Source organism: Geotrypetes seraphini, chromosome 4 (assembly GCF_902459505.1).
Source record: "Geotrypetes seraphini chromosome 4, aGeoSer1.1, whole genome shotgun sequence".
Lineage (NCBI taxonomy): Eukaryota > Metazoa > Chordata > Amphibia > Gymnophiona > Dermophiidae > Geotrypetes > Geotrypetes seraphini.
Window position 1 is genome coordinate 65,970,848 of NC_047087.1, and position 19,301 is coordinate 65,990,148.

The 19,301-nt window shown below is 38.8% G+C and overlaps 1 protein-coding gene across 2 annotated transcripts in view; it reads left to right on the forward strand.

Moving 5' to 3' along the window:
- Positions 1 to 16,876, forward strand: part of LTN1 (listerin E3 ubiquitin protein ligase 1) — a 146,281-nt gene extending 129,405 nt beyond the window's left edge. The window contains exons 26-30 of one of the 2 annotated variants that reach the window (XM_033942384.1): positions 280 to 451; positions 3,887 to 4,110; positions 4,510 to 4,704; positions 10,972 to 11,139; positions 15,726 to 16,876. In XM_033942384.1, the coding sequence (XP_033798275.1) occupies positions 280 to 451; positions 3,887 to 4,110; positions 4,510 to 4,704; positions 10,972 to 11,139; positions 15,726 to 15,788 (822 nt within the window). In that variant the 3' untranslated portion in view covers positions 15,789 to 16,876. Of the gene's footprint in view, positions 1 to 279; positions 452 to 3,886; positions 4,111 to 4,509; positions 4,705 to 10,971; positions 11,140 to 15,725 lie in introns of those variants that run through there. The other variant, XM_033942385.1, reaches the window with a different exon arrangement.
- The last annotated feature ends 2,425 nt before the right edge of the window (positions 16,877 to 19,301 follow it).

Genomic DNA, 19,301 nt, shown 5'->3' on the forward strand with positions numbered 1-19,301 from the left:
ATGTGATACCATCATAATGATTTCTAATTTTGTTTCTAAATCCTTCCTTAGCTCCTTAGATTTGTATAAAACTTTTCATCTCTAATAGTTTATCTAGTGATCTATAAAATAGTAATAACCATTATATTGAACAGATTATGAAGGTCAGAAATAATCAGTGGATCTATGAAGTTTTGCTGAAACTAGTTACCTAGCCACATGCCAGTTTCTTTAACTTGTACGTCATATTTTTTTGTGATTTTGATAATTTGTACTTAACATTAATTTTTTTTCTGTCAGCTTAGGGTCCTCTATTCTCATTATCTTCAAAAATGTAAGAGTTTAAATAAACTGCTGTATCACCTGTTCAGGCTTATGCCAGAAAACCCAACATTTCCAGGCCAAACCGTTGAATCTTCAAGCAAGGATGCAAAAACATTCTTTACAGAAGAGCTTAATGTTACCATCCAAGGTCAGTGAGATTAAAGTTTTCAATGTGTTGATTTTAGGAATATTTAAATTCTAGTGGAACTTAATGAAATGAAATGCAATCTAAATTTTTAAAATTTACATATTTCTATTGTTAGGGAATAAATAACCAACTCTGATAGCATTACAGAAAAGTATTTCTTAGATATATATTTTAAAAAAATTGATTCCCTCGTACATCTATTATCCAATTAGGAAAAGATCTAACTTATCATTTAGAAAGGCTTAGAGGGTAATTTTCTAAATCATTTCTGCATGTTAAACAATTTTTAAACTGAAGAAAAAGGTTTAACAGATATTCCTCTTGATATGTGAATAAACTTACGAGTACAACCTGTTTGGTAGATTTTCATTGTGTGTGTGTTGGGAGGGAGGGGGAGAAACAGAGTTGATTTTTACTTATGCATATGCCTCCAAAAATTCACCTTGATGTGCACAGATGAAACCAGAAACCTGTGCAATGCATAGTTTCCTTGGGGTAATTTTCAAAGTTGAGTATTACGTATGTGCAGTTCTACAATTAATCTGTTAATTTGTTTACTGCTAACCTAGAAGATGCATACTTGGTACATTTTTCTGTGAGCTTCGCTTCAGCTGTTTTATGTTTTATATTTCTTTGGTTTTCACAATACCAAAAAGCCAAAGGGACTTATGGAGATAGTATTCTTCAAGAGCATATTTAGGGGGGGAAATTATCAAAGGGTGCTAAGCACAGTTGCATACGCAATCATGTTAGTGCATGCTAACTGCTAAAGATGTCCATAGAAATATAATGGGCATCTGTAGTGGTTTGTACATGCTAATGCACTAATATGCTTAGCGCCCTTTGATGAATTCCCCACTTATTGTTTATTAGCCACACTTGTTATAGCTTGCAGCTTCTGACAAGCAGGTCAAAGCGGTTTACATACTAAAATTTTAGAAAAAATATCAGAAAAGAACTCCAATAAAAAAGGACAGTATGCATTCATACAGAGATTAGAAAAGAGCAATCCATAGATTTAATAAATCTGATAAAGAGAAGAAAGGAAAAGGACAAAGAAAGAGATTGCTTTACCGTTCAGGTAACCAGGAACAACCCTAGCTGATCCAGTGGGAGCTGTACCATAAGTCAATTCAAAGCAATAAGTTTTAAGGTAGTTTTTAAATTTGGAGAATGACCCCTCTGACCAAATACGGGCTGGGAGACTATTCCATAACTTTGGGACCAAAAAGAAAAATGCAGAACTTCTTATCGATTGATATTTGGCCTTTCTAGGCGATGGCAAAACTAAAAGGTGGGAATCAAGAGAGAGTAACATATGATTAGGAGCATATGGAATAACCAGATTTGCTAAATAAGGGATACCTAAATGATATGTTTTGAATGTAAGACATAGAATCTTAAATTTTATGCAAAAGTGAACTGGTAACCAGTGTAGGGAGGCAAAAGAGGTGTATCATGATCAAACCTCTTTCTTCGGCAAAGTAGGTAGATGATGGTGTTATGAAGAGTTTGGAGATGGTGCATTTGAGCTTTGGTGATACCAGTATATACGTTTGGTGCTACCAGTATATACGGAATTAGAGTAGTCTAATCTAGAAATGAAAAGGGCCTGTTCTGAAATATAGAGTTGATGCAGACAATAAGTTACGAAAGGTTGAAGCTTCTGAAGAGTGAGACCCTAATTTTAACAGATGAGATATTTGATTTTGAAAAGACAGGTTCGAGACAAAGAAGATTTCTAAGTAATGGAATGAGTTTGGGCTGGATGGGTGTTCCAGAAGGAATTGGTACTAAGTTTGATTTAGAGTGATAAACTGATTTCTAGTGTGACAGACACTCTTATTCCTGAACCTTTGGATAGTTAACCCCATCTTGCGAGAATTCTTGTAGAGAGTCTCATTAGCATTCTTTTGCTCCATCTCCCATCCCTCTGGGTTGTTCTCCAATTCCTCAGTTGTCTCTTTACAGGCAAAATGGTAGGAACTTGTTTTTTCTGCTTATGTTTATTTTTCTTTTAAATTTGTTTTTTATTTATTGTTTATGAGGCTTTTTGGTGCTGCAGAGGATCCTTGTCGTGGGGCATTTATGGGTACGAGAGAGCACAGATGAGTGGAGAATTCCATCTTTCCCACGACCCAAAAAATTTTGATGAGCTCAATCAAAAATCAAACAAATGATGATTTTTGCTTATGATCATGAAGGCATCATCATCATCATAGACAAAGTTTCATGTGAAAGAAGTGTCACAGCAGTGTATTATCTTGATTTTTTGCAAAAAAAATATGCAGAAAAATGCATAAAACCTGACCTCAGTTGCTCTTGGCTGGGCCACTCATTCTTCACGACAATGCTCACCCGCACATAGGGAATGTCATTGAAAAACTACACGAATATGGCTAGGAGGTGTTACTTCATTCTCCCTACAGTCCAGACATGAGACCACCAGACTTTGACCTTTTTCCAAAGTTGAAACAACCTATGTGTGGACATCATTTTGCATCTCTGAAAGAGCTTTCTTCCGCCGGTACCCGAGCCATTCGGCAACTGAACAAAACAGTGTCTTGGATGGAATAATGAAGCTTCCCGGATGCCGGTACTCAGTTATTGCAAAGCAGGAAGACTATATTGAAGGATTGTAAAGAAATACTTGAAAAAAAAATAAAATAAAACATATAAATTAAAAAAAATAGTGTTCATTATTTATGAAATGACCCTCGTAATTAATATAAAATCTGTTTTACTATTGGGATCTAGCTAGATACTTGGGACCTGAGTTGGCCTCTTGAAAAAAAAGATACTAAGCTTGATGGACCTTTGGTCTTTTCCAGTATGGCAATTCTTATGTTCTTATGTTAATTGAGAAAGAGTGATCAGGTGTTGAAATTGTTGGATATGTGCAGACTCTGAGAAAACAGCAAGGCAGATGGTCTACTAGGGAATCCAATGTGGAGCAGAAAACAACAGGTAGACCAAATGAATATGAATAAGTTTATCAAAAATACTACTAGGAGCAGACAATATAAATGGGTTTGAATTTTTAAAAAAATATACAGCCGTTGAAACAACTCCAGGCAAGCTTGCACATTGTAGACAATCTATTATTAACCTAATTTAGTTGGACTGTTAATAAATGTATCTTTTATTAATATTATTTTATGTGGTAGAAGGTATGTATGTTCTTTGTAAGCTGCCTATAATGGTAGATGAAGCATGATATAATTTTTTTTTAAATAAACTGTATCTCACCCTTAATGTTTGATTTTTTTAAAAATTTTTTTAAATTTAATGATTTGTGACAATAAGTAAAATTAATAGGGAAGAAAAATTGATATTAGCACCTTTGACCTTACAAGATATGTTATTATTTAAGTTTGATATTAGACAATGTGCATGACACGTTAAGTAGGAAGAGTTTTATTTTGTGTTTAACAGAGACATCAGCCATGTTGTCATCTGAGATTGCACATTTGGCTTGCTCCGTATATTATACCACGTTAAAGGACTTGCCAGCCATGGTTCGTCTCTGGTGGAATGGCTGTGAGAAGCGGATATTCAATGTGGTAGATAAATTTACAAGTAAATATGTCAGTAGTGTGCTCTCCTCCCAGGAAATTGCCTCTGTACAGACCAGCACACAGTCATTTGATGGCATGACAGTAAGTTCATTTTTACTGATTCTTGTTTTAGTAAAGTTTTATTGTTTTCAGGATTGTTTGTGAATTTGAATGTTCAAATAAAAAACCGCAAAAAGTCCGCATTTTAGAGGAGTAAGTTTTTGTATTATGCATTTGAAAGGGTATTTTCAAAGCACTTAGACATACGAAGTTCCATAGTAACCCATGGAACTTTGAAAGTCTAAGTGCTTTGAAAATAAGCTCTTTACTGTAAAGAACATAGACCATTTACCAATAAAAGTTCTACTTTATCATAATTTTACAATAGTGTTTTCATTCTTTTGCTGTAAAAAAATCATGTGCTATATTTTCATCTTTTTTAAGTATATTTGCTTTCAAAATATCATTTGGTACATTAAATGGTGATTTTTATTTTTCAAGGTAAAAGCTCGTTCTGCTGCTCGGGAAGTTATTGCCACATATTCTGTTGATGACATTTTTATTGAGCTGATTATACAGCTTCCACCAAATTACCCCTTAGGATCCATAGCTGTAGAGAGTGGGAAGAGAGTCGGTGTGGCTGTTCAGCAATGGCGCAATTGGACACTGCAGTTAAGCACCTACCTCACTCATCAGGTACATTTCAAGTGATGTCCTTCACTTTGCATCCTTATGTTTGATAAGCTGGTAAATCTAAAGCAGACATTGTAATAACGAGGAGATAATTGCAACAGGTCTGTATAAATGGGAAAACTTGCACATATATAAGGGTTGACTGATGCATCTTTGCTATATGAAACACTGGATATAATTAACCTTCTTAGGAGAGGTCATTCTGAACTTTTTTTGCCAGCAGACTGAAACAGCTGGAGAGCGAAGAGAAAATTCTAAGGGGTCTGTTCACTAGCAACATTAAAAACAATGCATTTATGTGCTGTTTTAATGCCTAGTTTGTTAGAAGATTAAGCCTTTAGAGAATCCAGCATTAAAATCAGATTTAATATGAAATTACTATTGGGAGTACAAACCATGATGGTAGCTCTCATCATCTCACACATAACTCAAAAGGTTCCTATGGGCCGATGATCCTTCCCCTATCCCTGAATTGCAACAGAGGCCTCCTCCGCTGTAGCCTGATTCCTCTCCATCTGACATGACCAAATAATGTGAGCTGAGCATGCTCAACCTCATGAAAGGAGCGATTGTAAGGGCGACAATCCTTTTTGTGAGGCAAGTAAATAAAAGCAAGAGGAAAAGAAGGCCGCTTTGGTTCTCAAAAGTAGTAGCTGAGAAGATCGCAGAAAGAGGAAGGCAAAAATATCTGGAAAAGTTAAGAGAGGCTGGTCGTGTAGTCAGGAAAGCAAAGATGCAAATGGAAGAAAAATAGCTGACATAGTAAAACGGGGAGACAAGACATTGTTTAGATATATTAGTGATAGGAAGAAGTTCAAAAGTGGCATTGTGAGACTCAAAGATGAAGGGGAAAATATGTAGAAGCTGCTAAAGAAAGGCCAATTTACTTCACAAATATTTCTGTTCTGTGTTCACTGCTGAAGCGCCAGGAGTGGGACCACAGAAGACAAACGTGAATAAGAATAGAGGAGTAATAGACCCTGATCGATTTTTCAGAGAATTGTGTTCGAGAGGAGCTAGCTAAAATAAAGGTAGACAAAGCGATGGGGCTAGATGGTATACATCCGAAGGTGCTGAAGGAACTTAGGGAAGTTCTGGTAGCTCCGTTGACTGACCTTTTCAACGAGTCCCTAGAGTCAGGAGCGGTACCTGAGGACTGGAGAAGGGCGGATGTGGTCCCTCTCCACAAAGGTGGAAGTAAGGAAGAAGTAGGGAATTACAGATCAGTAAGTCTGACTTCTGTGGTAAGCAAATTAATGGAAACACTTTTAAAACAGAGAATGGTCAAGTTTCTGGAATTCTGTGGATTACAGGACCGGAAACAAAATGGATTCACTAGAGGTAGGTCTTGTCAGATAAATCTGATCAATTTCTTTGACTGGGTGAACAGAGAATTGGAGAGGATGTGCACTAGATTTGGTGTATTTAGATTTTAGCAAAGCCTTTGACAGTGTACCACACAGACATCTAATAAATAAACTGAGTGCCCTTGGGATGGGTCCTAAAGTGACAAGGTGAATTAAGAACTGGTTGAGTGGAAGGCGACAGAGGGTAGTGATCAATGGAGATCGTTCTGAGGAAAGGGATGTTACCAGTGGTGTGCCTCAAGGCTCTGTTCTTGGGCCTGTTTTTTAACAGTTTTATAAATGATATTGCTAAGGGTTGTCAAGTAAGATTTGCCTCTTTGCGGATGATACCAAAATCTGCAATCTAGTAGACATGTCGGATGATGTGAATAACATGAAAAAAGACCTGGTGAAGCTTGAAGAATGGCCTGAAATTTGGCAGCTAAAATTTAATGCTAAGAAATGCAAGGTCATGCATTTGAGCTTCAAAAACCCGAGGGAACGGTACAGTTTAGGGGGTTAAGAATTTATGTGCACGACAGAAATGCGGGACTTGGGTGTGATTATATGTGATGATCTTAATTTGGCCAACAGGTTGAAAAGGTGACTGCGAAAGCTAGAAGGATGCTAGGTTGCATAGGGAGAGGTATGGCCAGTAGGAAAAAGGAGGTATTGATGCCCCTGTATAAGACTTTGGTGATACCTCATTTAGAATATTGTGTACAATTCTGGAGGCCGCACCTTCAAAAAGATATAAAAAGGATGGAGTCGGTCCAGAGGAAGGCTACTAAAATGATATGTGGTCTTCATCATAAGGCGTATGGGGGACAGACTTAAAGATCTTAATCTGTATACTTTGGAGGAAAGGCAAGAGAGGGGATATATGATAGAGATGTTTAAATACCTACGTAATATGAATGCACATGAGTCGAGTCTCTTTCATTTGAAAGGAAACTGCAATGAGGGCATAGGATGAAGTTAAGAGGTGATAGGCTCCAGAGTAATCTAAGGAAATGTGGGCAAACTGGATCGGCCATTTGGCCTTTATCTGCCTTCATGTTTCTATGGTTTAGCTGGCGAGCTGTGGGGATGTTTTGAAGGTTCTTTTAATCAGTATCCATTAGTGTTTGCTGGTCCAATCTGGACACTTATTTTGTCTTCTCCATGTGAGAATGGAGTTGGTATGTTTTCTTGTTCTGCCTAGTTAGTTTCTGCTTGGCTATTCATCAGACTGATTGTGGATGGGACTGCACATCCCACTTGTATAACTGCCAAAAGTCAATGTGTCTCAGAATCCACCTGCTGGCAGATGAATGTAAACCCATCCATTCTGTGCCAGTCTGGAAGGACTAAAAGAAAGAAAATTAGCAGATAAGAACCTAATTTCTCCCTCTGTATTGTAACATCCTTACAGAAGCTCATGCATTGATTATGGCTTAATTATGTCAGCAATGATATCCTTCCCAGAAAAATGCTAACTCAGAATTGTAACACCTTTACAGAAGCTCTTATATTGTAACACTATTACTGAAGCTAATGTAAACCGCTCTGAATTGACTTCCCAGTCATTAGTGGTGGTATAGAAGCTAACAATAAACCAAAGTGTACGTATTTAACTATAAGAACATAAGAATAGCCTTACTTAGTCAGACCAATGGTCCATCAAGCCCAGTAGCCCGTTCTCATGGTGGCCAATCCAGGTCACTAGTACCTGGCCAAAACCCAAGAAGTAGCAATGTTCCATGCTACCAATACAGGGCAAGCAGTGGCTTCCCCTTGTCTTTCTCAATAACAGACTATGGACTTTTCCTCCAGGAACTTGTCCAAACCTTTCTTAAAACCAGCTATTCTATCTGCTCTTACCACATCCTCTGGCAACGCGTTCTAGAGCTTAACTATTCTCTGAGTGGAAAAAAAAATTTCCTCCTATTGGTTTTAAAACTATTTCCCTGAAACTTCATCGAGTGTCCCCTAGTCTTTGTAATTTTTGACGGAGTGAAAAATCAATCCACTTGTACCCATTCTACTCTACTCAGGATTTTGTAGTCTTCAATCATATCTCCCCTCAGCAGTCTCTTTTCCAAGCTGAAGAGCCCTAACTGTTTTAGTCTTTCTTCATACTAGAGGAGTTCCATCCCCTTTACCATCTTGGTCGCTCTTCTTTGAACCTTTTCTAGCGCCACTATAAGAACATAAGAAGTTGCCTCCACTGGGTCAGACCAGAGGTCCATCTCGCCCAGCGGTCCGCTCCCGCGGTGGCCCATCAGGTCCGCGACCTGTGAAGTGGTTTCTGACCACTTCTATAACCTACCTCAAGTTCTATCTGTACCCCTCTATCCCCTTATCCTCCAGGAACCTATCCAAACCTTCCTTGAACCCCTGTACTGAGTTCTGGCCTATCACTTCCTCCGGAAGTGCGTTCCATGTGTCCACCACCCTCTGGGTAAAAAAGAACTTCTTAGCATTTGTTCTAAACCTCCCCCCTTTCAATTTCTCTGAGTGCCCCCTAGTGCTTGTGGCTCCCTACAGTTTGAAGAATCTGTCCTTATTTACTTTCTCTATGCCCTTTAGGATTTTGAAGATTTCTATCATGTCCCCTCTAAGTCTCCTCCAGGGAGAACAGCCCCAGCATTTTTAACCTGTCAGCGTATGAAAAATTTTCCATACCTTTTATCAGGTTTAGTCGCCCTCCTCTGCACTCCCTCGAGTACCGCCATGTCCTTCTTGAGGTATGGCGACCAGTATTGAACACAGTACTCCAGGTGCGGGCGCACCATTGCGCGATACAGCGGCATGATGACCTCCTTCATCCTGGTCGTGATACCTTTTTTGATGATGCCCAGCATTCTGTTTGCTTTTTTTGAAGCTGTCGCACACTGCGCCGATGTTTTCAGTGATGTGTCGACCATCACCCCCAGGTCCCTTTCAAGGTTACTCACCCCTAGCAGTGTTCCCCCCATTTTGTAGCTGAACATCGGGTTCTTTTTCCCTACATGCATGACCTTGCATTTCTCTACGTTAAAATTCATTTGCCACTTTTTTGCCCAGTCTTCCAGTCTCGTTAGGTCCCTTTGCAGGGATAAGGAGACCAGAATTGAACGCAGTACTCCAGATGAGGTTGCACCATGGAGCAATACAGGGGCTTTATGACATTCTTAGTCTTTTTAACCATCCCATTTTTAATAATTCCTACATCCTGTTTGCTTTTTTGGCCGCCGCCACACATTGGATGGAAAGTTTCATAGTATTATCTATTAGCGAAGTATGTTAAATTTCTATTATTTTCCACAATACAGTGCAGATATTGAGGGTTCTTGTAACAAAATACTACTAGATTTTTTTGCATATAATGTCTTTTTATCAATGTATCATTGCTGAGTGTGAAAACATAAAAGTTACAGCTATAATACCAAGAATTTTATTTCATTAAGCAAAAATAAGAGCATATTTTAAGAAAAAATGAGTTTTATGTAATCAGCAACTTTGAGCCACCCCAGGATGGGTTTAAAAAAATTTTTTTTAATTGTTTTCTGATCAAGCACAATCAGATTCATGGAAAAACTTAAGTTTGCATAGTTTTTCCAACTTTTGAGTTTTCTGGACAACTCTAATATCCCTATCATAGAAGGCTTGCATTATAAGTTAGTGCACTTCTGTGTTGAGATATGTAGTGTAATGAAATAATAATTAAAAAATTATAAATTAGTTTTAGTTTGCCCCTGACGCCATATTGGTGAAATGCAGCCACGTCAAGACACATCATTTTGTCCTGGGAGTGTGTTCAATAAAGACATTTTGTTTTTGGATTCTGTTTGATCTGCTTAATTGTTTTCTCCTATGATGGATCATAGTGGCTACCACCTTGTTTTTTTTAACCCCTAAATGGATTTTGGATATTGGCATTTATGCTTTCTCAGAAGCAGGTATTAATGTTAGCGCTTGTGTGTAAATCACGATTTCACCAATGCTCAACCCATAATCTTCCCTAAACTTGTTTAATCTACAAATATACGCCTGCATGCACTGCATAATTTTAGGTATGTCTTAATTTTATAAGTGGCCTTTTACACACACATAAATTACCTCCTAATAGCTCTTTTCACATAGAAAATTGAAATCAGAATGGAAATGTCCAGGTTTGTGAGGTACTCAGTTCTACTTGATAAAAAGTTCTGACAAGCCCAGTATAAGAAGACTTGAAGGAGTGCACACAAAGCAGGAGGAGCCATTTTACCAATACACATATGGAAAATTCAGAAACTTCCAAATGGAAGTGCCAATTTCACAGCTTCCATTTGTAGCTGGCCCATGTTACAAATGTAGGACCACCAGTGAAGTACATGCTCTAAGTAATCTGCAGATGAACTGCTCTCTCTTCCTGGGGCTTGTTAGAACACATGAACTTGCTGCTTTTTCAGATGTATTTCTTTTCTGTTTTTAAAGACAATTGTATTGTAAGCTGACTTGATGGTATATCATATAAATGTAATCTTGAACCTTAAATACTGAAGCCTCAATTTTGTTTCATCTTGGAGATGGAAGCAATGAGGTATTAAGGAGAATTGCTTCCTTAATCCCTCATGTAAAGCTCTTAATGTAATAAATACCTCTTTGAAATGTGTATGCCTCTGAGCTGGTGCACAACCTGATGAGAATTTTTTTCCATATTCATGTATTCCCACTGTAAAATGGGGAATATTTTTTAGTTAATAGCCTTCTAAATATCTCATTGTTGAAGCATCTGCTCTTGCATAAATGAAATGTAAATAGTGCTTGCTTTAGAATGCTATTAAGGTTAGGCTAGAAATATTTTGCACTTTGAATTCTTGGAATGAAATTGGAGCTTCAGTGAAAGGCAAACCTCAGTTTTTAGATATGATTATATTAACTTCTTATAGAATACCTCATTTTCTCTGTTCATCAGAATGGAAGCATTATGGAAGGGCTAGCTTTATGGAAAAACAACGTGGACAAGAGGTTTGAGGGTGTAGAAGACTGCATGATCTGTTTTTCCGTCATTCATGGTTCCAATTATTCTCTTCCAAAGAAAGCATGCAGAACATGCAAGAAAAAATTCCATTCTGCTTGTCTGGTAAGAATGAGAAACCTTGTTTACATATAGGATTCTCTGATTTCAGGATCATGCATTTTCAAAATATGGCTGTGAATTACCTGTAATATTAGAAATCACTCTGAATTGTAGTAAAATGTCCTATGAAAGATGAAATTTCTGCCAAGATGGATACACAGTGAGGAGTTACAGGTACTTTTGACTCATCAATGGATGTTTCACCAATTTCAAACATTCTCTTGTTTCTCAGCTGAGGTTTTAACCACAAAATTTGGAGCCTGATATTCAAAGATATTTATTTGGATAATGGCAGTGGGTATCTGGATAAATGACTTAGCTGGTGCTGGTCATGGATATTCAGTGACACTGTAGATTTTACTGCTGAGTATTCTTACAGATCGCCTTGGTACTATCCAGATAGTACAAGGGTGGTGCATTCTTAGGCATGTTTTGCTTGAATGATGACACCTGCTGAGAGGGATCCATTCATCTGTACACATCTGTCTGTATATGTGCAATCAAACACATGCATAGGGCTTCAGAGCAGACATCTTAAGGGTGGGTGCGAGGCATAAAGAGCTGTGGGGGAATGAAACTGGAGCTAAAGTAGCAGGGAGGTCAGGCCCTGCCATCCAAAAGAGTGAAAGATCTCAGTTGGTGGAGAGGTTAGGTCCCTTCTCACTTCAGGAAAAGAGCTGGCAAGTGAAGAGAAGATGGGATTGTGGGTGGTAAAGAATTCAGGCTTCATTTGTAGTTACTGGTAAGTGGAGCACAGCTCCCTGGTGAGGTTTGGTTTGGCAACAGAGAAGGGAGGGAGAAGAGGGTAGGGGTGAGGGGGTGTAGCTTATGGAAAGAGGGCAGAGCAAAGCAGAAGGGGTGGAGCTAGAGAAGAGAGATGAGATGGGTGAAACATAAAGGTAAAAGCACCTTTAGGGAGGATGAAAGGAGAAGAGTGGTGAGGGAAGGAAAAGGAAGTACAAGGAGAAAAAGAATAGAGGAGGGAAAATAGGAGATTACTTGGAGAGAGAGAAAAGGTAGGAAGAATGCAAGAAGAAAGGGAGGGACTTAATACGTTGGATGATGATAATTAGAGAGATGTTTTGATAATTATTGTTAAGTAAGTAGACAGAGTGCAAGGGTGACAAGGGAAGAGAGAGAATAGTGAAGGATAGGGAGAGGAATGATGCAAGTGGGTAAGAAAGGGAAGTTTCTGCAGGAGGGTGTGAGTAAGTGCAAGGAACAGAGAAGTGTGCTGTGTCCATATATCCCCCAATATATGCACTCTGCCCCCCACAGGCTCACTCATATACTCCCCATTCCTCCCCCACAGACTCACATACACACCCACTCAAACACACATCACCCCACGTCCTGACATCCAGCTCAAACATCCTCACAGCTACATAGCTAATTTGCCTCTATGTAGATATACATATCAAATCACTAATTCATATGAACCTCACATACCATCAGTCACTACACGCACTCCATATCCACAATCCTAATTTGACCCACAAATACCTAGCTACATTACTGAGACACACTATTACTATACCATATCTGTTTCAACTTAGCCTGCAAATAGAGAAAAGGAAAAATGCACCATTATGTTACATTATAAATACAGAACCAAAAAAGGAAATAAACAGACCCCACAGCAGTAAACCAGTCAAAAGGAATAGGGCCAAAATAAATGGTATTCCAGAAAAAGGGGGAGAAGCCTGAAGAGGTCCAAACACCAGTTTTATCGAGTAACTTAAAGAGCTCTCATTGTCTACAACAAAATTACAACTCAACCCAGGGTCGTGTTTCTGCATTTAAAGGCCTACGTCAGGAGTTGTAATCTTATGGTAAATGCACAATCATATAAATATCAATTGAGAGCACACAACCTCGGAAGCATAAACAGGTACAAATTTTTTTGGCTGCAATATAGATTGCTGCTGTTACAACCCAACAATGTTCATCTTATGATTTGGAGTCCAGAAAAAATTTGGCATGGTTATAAGTTCACTGCCCTCTACTAACTCCCCTGTAGTCCTTGTGCAGCTGCTGCATCATTTCCTAATTACTTGTTCTTTGCTCAGCAAAGTTTGTAAGTAGAGCAGAAAGAAGGAGTATTTCCAAAAACACTGTATATGCTGCAGTCTACTTTTCTTCAGTACTATGGATTCTGTTGGGGAAAATATAACAGTCTTTATTAACTGTTTTATCTTATTTCTTAACTAGATTCCAATTAAGACATTGTTTAACTGGTAAACAGCAAAAGGAATGCATATTTTGCTAAGCACACAACCAAAGCTGGAATAGCCTGTTATGTGGCTTGTGTTGCTGAGTCATCTTGCTTGTCTGTGGAGAAATCAAAATTATTTGTAATAGGAATACTTTGCACACATCCATTTACCTTTCTGAGGAACTGACGCTTGAGCTCTGCAGTAGATGAGTAGAGATGATGCTGCCTGCTTGCAAGAAGGATTTTGGCTTGCTATTTATGGAGAAACTCCTATTATAGATGAGCCTTTTTGCCCACTAACTCAATTTTCCAGTGCAATAGGTGAGACATTCTAGACCAGACACGGACAACTCCGGTCATCGAGGGCTGGAATCCAATCGGGTTTTCAGAATTTCCCCAATGAATATGCATGAGATCTATTTGCACGCACTGCTTTCAATGCATATTCATTGAGGAAATCCTGAAAACCCAATTGGATTCCGACCCTCGAAGACCGGAGTTGCCCATGTCTGTTCTAGACAATAGGGTTATTTCCTCCTACTCACATGCTCTGCAGAAGGAATTCACTTCAGATTTTTCACTCTGCCTCTATAGAACTTCACTGATCAGTTTAGCGCCCTCTACAGTCTTTCCTTCCGCATGCATGTCTGCAGCTGTGTGTGTTCTGCTTTCCCCATTTTATTGTTTTAAATTCAATGTAGTTTTGTTCCCTTGAAGCAAATTTGGAGCTCTGCCTGCTTGAGACAGGCCGATCCATTTTGGGCACCTGTTAGTCAGTCTGCATAGTTTTCCTTGGAGCTCAGAGCTGTCCCTGAAGTAGTCTCACCTGTTAAGCAGGGGTCTAGCGCAAGCTGTTAGGTAACGCTAAGAGGGCTCATGGTATGTAGCACTAAGGGGGCTGCATTTTCATGCCTCTGCCCATCCTGGTGCGCATCTGGTAGTCCGCTGGGGTGGAGGCATAGTCAGACAGTGGAGTCTGACTGACAGGCCAAGGATCAGCTTTGTGAGAGCATTCCCAGCATTGAGGTGGTGAATTCCTGTACAGCTACTAAGTAAGAGCTGTGAGCAGGTAGATTCCAGTGTATCAGGTCACAGTGAGTACAAGGAGCTGACAGTTTGTGAGAGACATCAGAGAAAGTTTAAAAAGTGGAGATTCCTGCATGTTTTTGGACTTTGGAAAGTGTGAGAAATATCACGTTTTTTTGCACGAATTTGGTGCCGGTGGCCATCTTGGATTTTTAGCGATCTTTTTTTCTCCAGGAGTGTGGCTTCTTTGTGGTCCGAAGCTAAATTTGTCCCTCCTAAGGAGTTTTGCGGGGCTGCAATGTGATCTTCTCTTCCCACGTTGATCACATTTTACAGAGTGGATGTTGCTGCAAGGCAGGACTTGGCCTTCGGCTCCTCGGTCTTAAGAGCCGGCACAGCAAGCCCACCTTAGCTATTTTGGGGTTGGGGGGGACGGACTGCTTTTGTGCATCCCTATTGTCTAGAACAGTGTTTCTCAACTTGGTCCTGGAGTACTCCTTTTTGCCAGTCAGGTTTTTAGGCTATCCACAATGAATATGCATTAAAGAAATTTGCATATAATGGAAGCAGTGTATGCAAATCAAGTTTATGCATATTCATTGTGGATATTATGAAAACCTGACTGGCAAGGGGGTACTCCAGTACTGAGTTGAGAAACACTGGTCTAGAATGTCTCACCTTTCTACTGGAAAAGAACTTACCAGGGTAAGTACATAATCTCTTTTTATGAAAAACAAAATATAAGCACATTTTGTAAACTTTTTCTTACTGACCCCACCACTACTCTGGTGTCTTCTGCTAGGCTTTAGAAGGGAACTGTAGCTGCAGTCTTTTCCTCCATTGGGCCCAACTGAACTTCTATTGCCAACTCTGACTTCAGAGGAATGCTGGTGACAGCCCCATTGCTCAGGAAGGTGTCCAGAAGACCTCTTTTCCTGACCCAGTCCTTGTGACTTCTCATATAGTCTCTGTTTAAGTTTGAATAGCAGCTGTAATTTGCCAGCTTTCCAGAATAGCTATTTGTCTTAGCCTTTCTTCTACCCTCGAAACAGATGAATCAACTCTTATTGACCTTTTGTTAATCAAAACTTATATTTAGGGCTCCTTTTACTAAGCTGCGATAGCGGTTTTAGCTGAATTGCCACGCACACTTGACGCTAACACTAGCATTGAGCTGGCATTAGTTCTAGTCACATAGCGCGGGTTTAGTGCGTGCGGCAATTCGCGCGCTAAAAACGCTATTGCAGCTTAGTAAAAGGAGCCCTTAGTGTCTTTAAACATTTTATTTGTTTATGTGTGTGTGTGTGTATATATATATATATCTTTTTTTTTTTTTTTTTTTTTGTAGTACAAATGGTTTACATCAAGCAACAAATCAACCTGCCCACTGTGTCGTGAGACTTTTTTCTGAAAAATTATCACATTCGAACAAAAAAGAAGATGAAAGAAGGGAATCTGTACGGTGCTGGGCTCTTTCAGAAATCTTCAGTGCACATGAACTTCGCAGACCTGTCTCTAGAAAGCTACACTTGTTGATGTGACAGACCCTAGAGTTGGCTGCTGCCCTTGTTTCTTCTAATTTGTTTTGTTTAGTCAGGAGAAATAAGCAGGGAATATTACTACTGCAGAAATCAAATTATTTAATCAGTGCATCTTTTAAAATAAGAATGTAGGTAAAAACGAGCATTTTTGAAATTATATTATAAAAGCCTGTCAAAATTTGAGCCATTAGAATAGAGCAACTTTAGGCTTGCAAATCCAAGTAATCAAATAAGAACATTTCCAGATTTTACTCGCAAGCTGCCTTGAAAAGATTTCTATATTATTGCTGGGAGTAAGATAATATGTTTAGCATATTCAATTAATGCTCTCGGAATTTGGCTGATAGATATGGTCTACCATAAGACCTGAGGGTGTAGAGATAAGAACTTCTGCATTCAGAACCTGATTGTTAATACTTTTCCTTTAGGCTTGTGTTTTCATTTATTAGACTGTAATTGGATATAAATTTCAATATACTCGTAGGATAACTGCCCATGCTAATGGATGGATATCAACAGTAAAAATGGGAGCATCTAGTGCTGTGCAAAAGCACTTACCTGATAAATCATGATGCCAGGACCATTATTGCCATTAAAATATGAATTAAAATATGTGTAATGTACTTTAAGCTGTTACAGCAGCAAGCTTCAGTAGGTCTTTGCTAAGGTATTACCACTTTGAATATTGCTGCTTTATTGGCAGACACTTGCGTGCCATTTTCTGAATACATTAAAAAGCACTTTTGAAGTATTTTGGAACTTCTAAATCATTATTTTAATGAAGTTATTGGATTTGTTAGACATTAAGAGATGAGATAAGTATTTCCTTATTTATATAGAAATAAAGGTTAAATAAAAACAAATAAAATAAGGTACTCATAACACCTTTTTATTGGATCAAATACATTTTTGACTAGCCTTCAGTAGCTAAAACCCCCTTTTTCTTTTCTTTTGTTTTTATTTATTCACCTCTATTTCTTTTTTTTTTTTTTTTTTTTTTTAAAGTATACTAACATGGAAACCAGGCTATGTTGCTCACAATGGAGCAGGAATCTGATCTCCATATTTCATGTACCCTCTGATTTAATAGAATCAAAGACACCAAAATAACATTTTTGAAGTTATGCTTTTCTCATCTTTTACATGGTATCATAAATATATTTGGCTTTCCATAGTCTGAAGCAAATAAAGGGAAAACAAATACTTGCAGCTCATAAGAGACTCAAAGTAAGAACTAGAAAAATTAATCAGTATAAAGAATACTCAACTAAGATAATGAACATTTCCAACCTGTGTAACATTTGGCTTTATATCTGATTGCCAAATGAGTTTTCCAGTGCAATTTAGAATTTAGGTAGAGTGAAAATATGCATGGTGGAACCGGGTGAAAGGGGGGCTCATGATGCTTAAAAAGATGCAGGTTGAAATTGTATGAAAATTGTAAATAATTATAAATGTTCTTTTGGGCAGCTTGATCTGCACACCAAGTGTATCAATCATATTAACTGTCATGTAATGCTTTAGTGGTACCTTAGTATCCCACTCAGTGTTAACCTCTTGATCACGTGTGTGCATACATAATGCTTTTACATTGGAGACCTGTTAATTGCCAACAGTTCCTGTTTGTCTCTGGGCAAGTATCTTGCCGTAACTTGGTGGTTTCAGGGAACCCTGTGATGCCAGAAAATCGGGGGTCAGAATGTCCAAAAAAAGATACCTGCAGATTTAACTAAAAAAAATGCTAGGATCATCTGCAACTCTTTTGTATCACTGATCCATCAGACCAAACAAAAGGCTGACAAACTAAGGGGTCCTTTTACTAAAGCTTAGTGCATGCTAATGGACATTAACACAATAAATGCTGTGTATCCTATTTTGTACGTTATTTTATACCTATGGGTCATGTGCAACTTAATGTATTCTAAGCATTAGTAAAAGAGGGCCCCTAAGAAATTTAAGAAAGAGGAAGAAGAGTAAACATGAAAAAATACAACTTGCAGACAAAATACAGTGGGAAAGAAGGGAGTATACAAATAATATGACTGTTTGCTTTAAGTAGTCAATGTTAAGAGAAGTCCTGGATAACAGTTTTCCCAATATGTTCAGAAGTCGGGCAGTGTCCTAATACAGTGTTCTTCAACCTTTTTACACCTATGGACCGGCGGAAATAAAAGAATTATTTTGTGGACTGGCAAACTACTAAGACTGAAATTAAAAAATAACATCTCTGCCCCGTCCCCACGAGCTCTGTCCCGCAAACCATCTGATCCCATCCGTACAAGCCTCAAATAGTTATGATTTTATATTGAATGTATTTTATTAAAGTATAAAAAGAAACAATATTCTGTAGAATTGTCATTTTATAAATACAAAAAATACAGAGCAAGGATCAACAAAACCCCTGTCTCCCCTCCCCTCCACATATATCCCCTCTACTATCAAGTAAACTGAATAAGTCAAATTATTACAGAATGGTACACAGAAATATCATGTTAACAGAATACCGCAGTCACACATGACAGGCATAGTGTTAGGGGAGTGCAACTAGGGCAACTGCCCCCCTGGTCAGAGAGAGCCCACTGTTATGTCAAACACCTGCTCTAGCAGGATACATATTTCAAATTTGATATATTCTAATCCCAAGATAGAAATAAAATTATTTTTTCTACCTTTTGTTGTGTCTGGTTTCTGCTTTAATCATCTTTTCACTCTCTTCCATCCAGCGTTTGCCCTCTGTCTCTTCAATCCAACATCTTTCCCTTCCATATAGTATCTGCCTTCTTTCTATGCCCCTTTCCATCCAGCCTGTGCTCCCTCTCTCCTTTTTACATGATTCATTCTGCTTTCATTATTATCTCTCCTACACCAGATCTAGCATCTTTGTCCCTCTCCTTATTTCTCATCTGGCCCCCTTCCTAACATCAATCTCTCTACTTTCTCATTCCTCTGTTTCTCCCTATTCCCTCATCTGATCTCTCTATTCCATCCTAACTCCTACCCCTCGTCCTTCTTCCTGCCAGCTATTTTGCTTCCTATTTTCCTTTCTCCCCTGTCCAACAGTACCCCTTCCCCTCCGTCCTCCCCTGTTCAGGAGTACCCCTTCTCCCCTCCATCATCGCGGGCCGGCCTAGCAAAGGCTCCGAAGCTGCCTCATGAAACCACGGCTAAACTACTGTTTAGGGCCATTGAGTGCAGAAATTAAAAGCACACAGAGCTGCCGCTGCTGGTCTGGAGGTGTGGAGACATAGGAGGCAGGAGACCCGGCAAAGGCAGGAGGCAGCAATCCCGGCATACGCAACGGCAACAGGAAGTTGCAAGTTAGCCGACACCGGCACCGCAGCCTCTCTTCCTGCCTAGTGTGCAGTTTGTGAAGACCCGAATCC